The sequence below is a fragment of the Nicotiana tabacum genome, chromosome 1, assembly GCF_000715075.1.
Source record: "Nicotiana tabacum cultivar K326 chromosome 1, ASM71507v2, whole genome shotgun sequence".
In the NCBI taxonomy this organism is placed as follows: Eukaryota; Viridiplantae; Streptophyta; class Magnoliopsida; order Solanales; family Solanaceae; genus Nicotiana; species Nicotiana tabacum.
Genome location: NC_134080.1, coordinates 50,926,603 through 50,935,908, shown reverse-complemented (window position 1 = coordinate 50,935,908; position 9,306 = coordinate 50,926,603). Strand labels below are relative to the sequence as shown.

General features: G+C 35.2%; 1 protein-coding gene across 1 annotated transcript; it reads right to left on the bottom strand.

The window, feature by feature from the left end:
- Positions 1 to 5,565: 5,565 nt before the first annotated feature.
- LOC107764101 (eukaryotic initiation factor 4A-14) lies at positions 5,566 to 8,919 on the bottom strand. Its single transcript, NM_001324828.1, is given in 5 exon segments — positions 5,566 to 6,460; positions 6,861 to 7,291; positions 7,382 to 7,488; positions 7,663 to 7,732; positions 8,756 to 8,919. Coding segments are annotated over 4 exon segments (1,242 nt in total). The 5' UTR covers positions 7,731 to 7,732; positions 8,756 to 8,919; the 3' UTR covers positions 5,566 to 5,824.
- Positions 8,920 to 9,306: the final 387 nt, after the last annotated feature.

Sequence of the window (9,306 nt, the reverse complement as noted above, 5' to 3'; positions counted from 1 at the left end):
AAGTGCTTCTTAAAAAAGTGTTTTTGGAGAGAACTATTTTTTTCTGCTTCTCCAAAACTGCTTCTACTTCTCCTCAAAAGTACTCTTTTTTCTTCCAAAAGCTTGGCCAAACACCTTATTTTTGGCCAAAAGTGTTTTTGGCAAAAAAAAAAAAAACACTTCTGGCCAAAAAGAAACTTGGCCAAATAGGCTATAACTGTCTAGATCAAGCATCTGACTCACCAGAAGGTGTATTAAATTCACTGCAATTAATTATTTTGTTTCTTTTTGTGAAATATAATCTTGTAAAGTGAAGTGCTAGAAAAATGAATCTTTGAGTTTGTGCATATGAAAATTTTTGGTTTTAAAACTGAAAGTCATAATTAAAAGCATGTCATTTATTAATCCTGACATTCATGTATATGCATTTTTGTGGATAAATATTTTCTCTATACAGATGATTAAATGTAGTTAATTAGTTACGTTAGAGAGATAGAAATAGAAAACAGGATGGCTAGCTTTTCAAAAGTGCTAGACTGTTTTATTCTGCTATTATTCATATGTATTGGATTGTTTAAGTGATGTATATTGCTAGCATAGCATGGTACAGTAAAAATGGAAACTAAACTATACAATTGGTCGAATGAAGGAAAAGAGCTGCCATATCCAATATTGTATGCTTTTTTTGCTACATCATAATTTGACTACACTATCGCAAATTGAGATTCAAACTCATCTACTTGTATAACAGACTCAATACTATTAGTTGTTTTGTGTATTCCTATCTTTTTGTGCTTTTTGCTGAATTTGTAGTTTGATACATTTCAACCTAAAATATATTTCTATAACTACAAGGTGGATATTTGTTGGTGTTAGTAAGTAAAAATTTACTAAAACTACCTCTTTTGCTTTTTCATATAGCATTTGACAGTGATGGGCATGAGCAGCGTGTTAAATCATGGATTTAGCTATCCATGTCACATCATCAGTTTGTCGAGACTTTATTAATAACAAAGTGTTGTGTACATTTCCTTTGTTTTTGCCTGCGTCTAATTCTAAATCCAGCACGTGGGTATATATTCTAGCTGATAATGGATAAAATCATTTGTAATACCGAACTTCAAAATGCAAGATTTTGTGTCCATCGATTCAAATGTATTTCTTGCAATCGTAGTACTGATATGCTTTATCATATCCAATGCACCAAAAAAGGAAATATATATGTTGGGCCCGTGCAAGAATGGGCCACAGCCATCTAGTGATAAAAGAATAATCTTCGGGGAATGTCAATTTATTGTTTCAAGAAATGTCTCAATCCCCTCTATAACTACATATCTTTCTATTTATAAGGGTACATGGGCCACAAAACCCTAAATAGTACAACTGAAAGGAATATTCACTGAAATATTCTCTGGGGACCATATTCCTAAATTAGTCGTTACTACTTTAATAAAGGGAGTGCTCGTGCTCGTCTTCATCCTCTGTTGAGCCACCTCGACCTCGTTGATGACATGCTATTTTCTCATGATATCGACCTTTTGAAGCCAAATCATTACATCTTGTTGACGACTCATGGCAGCCTTCGAAGGCTTTTTTAATATCGACTCGCTCCACATATAATTATGGTAATTTTAGACAGTACATTATGTATGTGTATATGTATGTATGTTGTTGTCCCTTTTATAATCACCGAAACTTAATACTAGTTTTCTACTCTAAGCACACAAAAAAAATTTAATTTTTTGGGGGACCTAAATGATGAGATATATTACAACAACAACAACCCAGTGAAATCCCAATAATGGGGTCTGGGGAGGGTAGTGTGTACGCAGACCTTACCCCTACCCCGAAGGAGTAGAGAGGCTGTTTCCGAAAGACCCTCGGCTCAAGAAGACAAAAAGACAAAAGGAGACAATATCAGTAACACCACAGAAATAATATGAAATAATATGAAAAATAGGAACAACATGAAATCAAGAACAAAGATACAAAGCAAAAGCGAAATAGTATCCCTACCAAACTAGTCTCACAAAGTCATGACATAAGTCAGATTCAACTACCTCCTAACCTACAACCCTAATACTCGACATTCACATGTTCCTATCAAGTGTCATGTCCTCGAAAATCTGAAGCTTCGTCATATTCTGCCTAATCACCTCCCCCAAATACTTCTTAGGCCGCCCTCTACCTCTTCTCGTGCCCTCCACAACCAGTCGTTCGCACCTCCTTATCGGAGCATTTGGGCTTCTTCTCTGAACATGCCCGAACCATCTGAGCCTCGCTTTCCGCATCTTGTCATCAATAGGAGCCACGCACAACTCCTCCCGAATATCATCCTTCCTAATCTTATCCATCTTAATATGCTCGCACATCCACCTCAACCTACTCATTTCTGCTACCTTACCTTCGTCTTCTGGGATGAAAAGAAGATGATGAGATATATTATAAAAAGAAAATAAGAGATTCCCCTAGGAAGCTTCTCAACTGCTAGTTATAATTCAAAAGTCAACGTGTTCTTTAGTTCTTTTCGCCCCTCCTAAAAATAAAATTAAATAAAAGAAAAAAGAAAACGCAAAAGCAAAGTGTTTGTAATAAATATAAAATATTTCGAGTATTCTGGGTAACTTAAGAGATTCCCGAATGTTGCACTAGGATTAGATTCCCACTATAGTATAGAATAGTCCCCTTTTCATTTCCCTTTCTTTAATTTAAAGAAATAGAAAAAGTTACAAGTATAAAATGGCAATGTTTGGTGAAACACAAAGTTTAAGAAATAAATAACGAAATTCATGTGCAAAACATGAAATTCAGCTTTACTATCAACAATTAAATTATGTGTGGTGAAAAGCTAAAGTAATTTTTGAACCATCTTTTACCATTAGTGTAGAATCTTCTCTTCTATTAAGTGAATTTAAAAGTTTATATATATATATATATATATATATATATATATATATATATATATGTTTTTATCTTATTCGCACGGTATAATTTTCTAACTCAACGGTAGCTTCACGACTAGTTGTGAAAGTTTCATACGTCCAATCATATTGTCTTTCCTCATAAGAAGGTGAACTCTTATACTATCAAGTAACTTTCTAACAAGTCATAATCATTAAAAGTGAATCATGATGAGAAAAATGTAGTAGTAACAATCTCTTTAAGACAAATTAAAAGGAAAAATGTACTACATAAAATGAGTCAGAGGACCTATACACCAATAAATTTCTTCCAAAATGCTAAAAAACTTTTGCCGTGTTGATTTTTCTTTTTACCATATTGCACAGCATAAAGCAATGGAATTGGTGCTTTCTCATCGTGGCCGCTAGAGATATGACATTTACCTAAAAGTTTTTCTATTCTCAAAGAAAGAATAGCAAAAGAGATGGAGTCAGTGTTATTTACACATAGATAGAGCTAAAAGGATCTTATATTATAAAACTAAAAAGACAGTCTAAATTACGAATTTATATATAAGTCTCCTCCAATTTTGATACTCCCACGATCTAAAAGCATGCCCCTTTTGTGCTTTTGGAGAGTAATTATAAGCTTTTCCAGCGATTGTTTAAAGTAATTTCAGGAAGTACTTTAACTGCATTTTTCAACTTCGAACTATCAATTTCATATAAAGAAATTTATCCACGTCAGGTATTTTTCGCAAAAATAATCAAATTTAAATTTCAGACATGAAAAATGCAACAACAATTTGTAACAATGTATAATCAATAGCTGTAAATTATTGGGAGTATTCGTTTTAAGTAACTAGTTCCACAGTTGACGACCTGCGTTACATGTATTATGACAATGTAGAAGTATTACTCAGATGCCCATATTGTACCACTAGTCTACTATGAGTGGAACTATATTAGGTGTTTTTATGTGGGCCACCAGAAAATATATATATATATATATATATATATATATATATATATATATATATATATATATTAAAAATAACTAATAGTTTGTGTTATGTAACATTTATTTTTGGTTTAATGAAGAGAAACGTAAGAGCACTCTACTGATTTTTGAACCATGTATTTATTCAAATCATGTGCTTGAAACTTTGCAGAGAAGTTACTTAACGTAAATTTAATTAAATCATAATTTTTGACATATATATGAGATGCGAACACCTTGTATTTGACATATTATTATTATTATTATTATTATTATTATTATTATTATTATTATTATTATTATTATTATTATTATTATTATTATTATTATTATTATTATTATTATTATTATTATTATTATAAAACTTATTTTCAATACAATTATTTTATTTTGGCATGAAGATAAATATGAGTGAGCTTAAAGAAAGAAGTGAGGATTCATATCGCTGACCCCAACCTTTTTCGGGACCGAGACGTAGTTGTTTGAGTCAAACAACAACAACAATAACTCAGTGTAATCCCACAAGTGAGGTCTGTTGTTTGAGTCATGATGAAATATTATAGGGGCAACAAACGGGAAACATGGAAAGAGAACTGCTGATAGGTTATTTTCTGAAAGTAACCATTACAACTTACAAGAGCGGAACTATCTAGAACAGCAACACTATATGAAAGTGGATTGATCATGTGTGCATTTATTTTAAGTTTAATGAAGGTAACGGAAGGTCTCTCTATGGGATATCAGTAGGGTCACTTTGATCATTTATTTACATTGGTTGCCAAATCTGCAATAGCTACTATTATTGTAAACACAAACCAGCACCTAATCTTACCGGTGTTTAGGAGGTAACCGCATAGAGGGGCAATGGTTCCAGCAAACTATGATGCAACAGCTTCCCATTCCATGCCATTTCAAACAGAACACTATGATGCTTCTATGATTATGGATGGATCAATAGTTCAGTACTTGTACTGGTCCTATGATTGGGATTGTGGAGGTCGTTAGGGTTGATGGTTAGGAGGGAGCCAGAGTGCTTTTCTTTCTTCGTATCAGGGTGGGACCAGCCTGTTAGGGTGTTGTCTTTGGATTATTAGTGGTTAAGTTTGTGTCCACACTATTTTTCTATTTTTTTCTTTCTTTTTTCTCATAGTACGGTGGCACTATTGCTGGTTGTTGTTGTTGCTTTTCCATCCATTTTCTGTTTCCCACGATGCTTATTATCTTTCTGAGTTTTATTGTTGTCACAGATTCCATTCTCTATTTTCGTGAGGGTCTCTCAAAAACAGCATCTCAATCCCTCCGGGGTAAGGGCAAGGTCTGCGTACCTTCTACCCTCCCCAGACTCCACTTGTGAAATTTTACTGGGTTGTTGTCGTTGTAGTCAAGAAAAAAAATTCACCCTCCACAAGTCAAACAAGAAGAGCCAGAAACTGTAAGATACAACTACAATACCAAACAGCTCAACTGTGGGGTGGTCTCATCCGTTGCACAATTGCTGGATTAAGGATCACAAGGAAGCTAGCAAGTCTCAAATACAATATGCGTCAACACATGCACCATCTTCGATTTACTATGTTTCTCTTTCAAATCAAAACCAAACTACACAAGCACCACAAAGCGTGAAACTATCACACAATTCGAATAAAAACAATTTGCCTCTAAAAACTTTCCTCATACACAATAACAAGGCCAAGAGTTAAATCTCAATAAAAATTCAAGAAACATCCAAAACTTAGTTATTTTAGACTTACAATACAAAACAAAGACACACCGACAAAATTGATAGTAGGTACTCCAACCAAACTGGAAAATTACAGGTTCCATGGCGGATCATGGCACTTGCATTTCCCAATTATAGGTTCAGTTGAAATCTATCTAACCTAAGAATAAGATATTAAATTACTTCATGTAAAGAAGAAATTCACCTCACAGAACCAAAACCGCATCAAAGAAGATCGGCCACATTGGCTGGCAACTCCTCGATTACAACATTGTAAAACTTTTGAATGTCAAAAAGCATCCTTTCGTCATCCTTTGTGACAAAGTTGATAGCAACACCCTTTCTTCCAAATCGTCCACTACGACCGATACGATGCAGGTAGTTCTCTGGCTGAGTAGGAAGGTCATAGTTAATCACAAGGGAAACTTGCTGCACATCAATACCACGGGCCAAAAGATCAGTGGTGATGAGCACACGAGATGACCCTGATCTGAACTCTCGCATAATGATATCTCTAGTGTTCTGATCCATGTCTCCGTGAGTTGCAGATACTGTATGATCACGGCTGCGCATTTTATCAGTGAGCCAATCAACCTTACGCCTGGTATTAACAAAGATGACACTTTGGGTGATGGCTAAGGTCTCGTAAAGATCGCAAAGCGTTTCAAGCTTCCACTCTTCCTTGTCAACATTGACATAAAATTGCTTGATACCTTCAAGCGTAAGCTCATCACGCTTCACAAGAATCCTCACAGGCTTGCTCATGAACTTCCTAGTAATTTCAAGGGCCTCAGGCGGCATAGTGGCAGAGAAAACACCCACTTGAATCTTTGGTGGCAGCAGTTGGAAAATATCATAAATCTGGAAAATATTATAATCAAATAAGACACTGATTGTGAGCCTTGGGGGCAATAAATCAGCTTTTAGGTTAGGCCAACAGGGAGATACTACAGGAAATAAGGGGGGAAAACCAGCAAAGTCCTGCAGCAATTCTAAAAGAAACTAAATCATAATAATGACAAGAATAGAACTCCAACAAAGAAGCTAATATCACATATGCACAAATCTTTTTCCGACCCTAACATACGACCAAGAAAAGAAGCTTACAAATACTTACTTTATTCCCCCCCCCCCATCCCACAAAAAAAAACACATTCCCATATTTGTGCACTAACTATTATAGAAACCTAATAAATAAGAAAATCCAACCTGAAGGACAAAACATAAAATAAAGCATGAAATAAAAGGAGAAAATGGCAACCTGATCTTTGAAACCTCTTGAGAGCATTTCATCAGCTTCATCCAGAACAAACATCTTGATGTGGTCAGGGCGAAGAGATTGCCTGCGCAACATGTCAAAGACACGGCCAGGAGTACCGACCACCACATGAACACCACTTTGGAGGATACGCTGATCCTCACGGACACTGGTACCTCCTACACAAGCATGAACCTTCACACCAAGATAGTCACCAAGTGCTCGCATAACCTTCTCAATCTGTTGGGCAAGCTCACGGGTTGGAGCCAGAACCAGAGCCTGACATTCGACTAAGCTGTAATCAAGCTGCTGGAGAACTCCAGAGCAGAAAGTTGCCGTCTTTCCGGTTCCAGATTGTGCCTGTTGGATCACATCAAGACCCTTGCAAAATGGGACAATACCCCTTTGCTGGATAGCAGATGGCTTCTCAAAACCTTCAAGCAATTTAAGCCAGGTGTTAAATGCCCTACTAAATCTAACAAGGGAGAAGAAAAACCACATGTGCTATTAAGAAGTGCATTTACCATAAGCATAGATGCCCCTAAGAAGGTTCTCTTGCAAACCCATGGCATCAAAACTGTCATAAACCTCATCATATGATGTGAAGAACTCCTCCTGTTCAGTCCCAAGCCTGTTTCAGCATGTCAAAACATCCAAAAAATAAATATTAAAATGAGCCAGCAAAGACAAGGAACACAACATCATCACAAGTGATAGTTAAAGCACCTAAGATGGGAAATAAAAGGCAAGTGTAGTTTTCTGCTCCCAGATTTATATCCTATAGAATTGAGAGCAAACAACTTACAGCTCAGTCATTTTGGCATCATACTGACGAGCATCAAATTGAGAACCTTCCGGTGCTAAGCCAGCCATGACTGTAGCAAATAAAAGAACTATGGTATTACTCTTATGGAAATTCATTGAACAATATTGAGCTTAACCAAGGGGAAAAGCCAAAACCTTACTGTGAAAATATCACAGTTGTCAATACTAGCACTAGCAATAATATTATCTGTTCTTCTCCAATATTGAAAGAGTGGAAGCCACGACCAAATGTATGTTTTCTTTCTTTATGTTCTTTTTCATAACCAATGTATGTTCTCTTTCTTTATAAAGAAGCAAAGTACAGAAAGAGGAGATACACATGAAAAAGCAATTGATTTAAGCCAACTGCCAACCGACCTTTCAAGTTATTTGATGCTGAGTCAAAGTGACAAAGGCAGAAAAAAGGAAGAGTGCAAGTGCTTCATTCTTAGAAAAGAACATATGGTAGTGATGGCTACTACATAAAATACAAAAAGATAGATTCTGACTCCAAAAACAGAAATACAACACTATCAATCTAACGATGAGAAGCATGTCAAGCTTTACACGAAAGACAAAGAACAGACAGCAGAAGAAGGCATTATAATCCACAGATATACTTCCTCCACGTAGTAGGTATCCAACTATCCAGTTTTTCCAATTATCAAATACATCCATAACTGAGTGAACATCTCACAAAACACCCATTACTTAAAGAATATATGGCATAAAAACGATGATTGTCTCATTCCATAAGGAACTCAACATACAAATCCAAGGTCCAAATGACCACCATTCACATTCCTCTCAAAATATAATCCTTTTGCACAATACTTTACAAAAAGGGTTTTAAATATTAATACAAACACTACGAGAATGAACAAGCTCATGTTCCAAACAGACAATAAACAAAGATGATATTTTTACTATCAAGAATATCACATCAAACAGATCTCTATCCAAAATAGTCAAAAAAGCATCGCACATACAGAAACAGCTACATAACCCAAAAACCAGCTTTAGAAACCAATTCAGACCAACAATTAATCATCAAGATACAAAAAAAAAAGATTATTGAAAAAAGCATAGCTAACCTGATAGCGATGAGGAAAAGATGAGAGGAATAGCAAAGAGAGAGTTGAAAGGAGAAGTGGGTAAAAGCGATTGGAAAGTTAGGGTTTGCAAAGACTGCTGTTTTTGTCTGAAACTCCTCGGATCTACGCCGCAGGAGTTACAGAGGAAAAGAGAATAGAAAGATTAGACTTGCGTTGTGTTATGTGTTATTTTATGGTTTTTCCGTAGTTGTGTTCTTTTATGGAATTGTATTTACTATTTTTTGTAACATGTTGTTTTGTCTTTTATTGTTTGAAATTCCTATTTTGACCCGAAAATGGGGTGGATTCCACAAAATTGAGGGCTAGATTTTCTATTGGGCTTCTTGGGCCTAATTTAGGTCAATTCCTTTATAATAATTAAAAGTGAGAATTAACTTAAATGGTATCCACCAACCACTTAAATTATAAATAGCCATTGAGTAATATATAATTTATATATACTAGCTAAAAATTAAACAATGAATCCTATCAACTATTTAGTATTACTAGCTTTTATGTACTACCAAATTGGTCAAATTACTTTTTTGTAT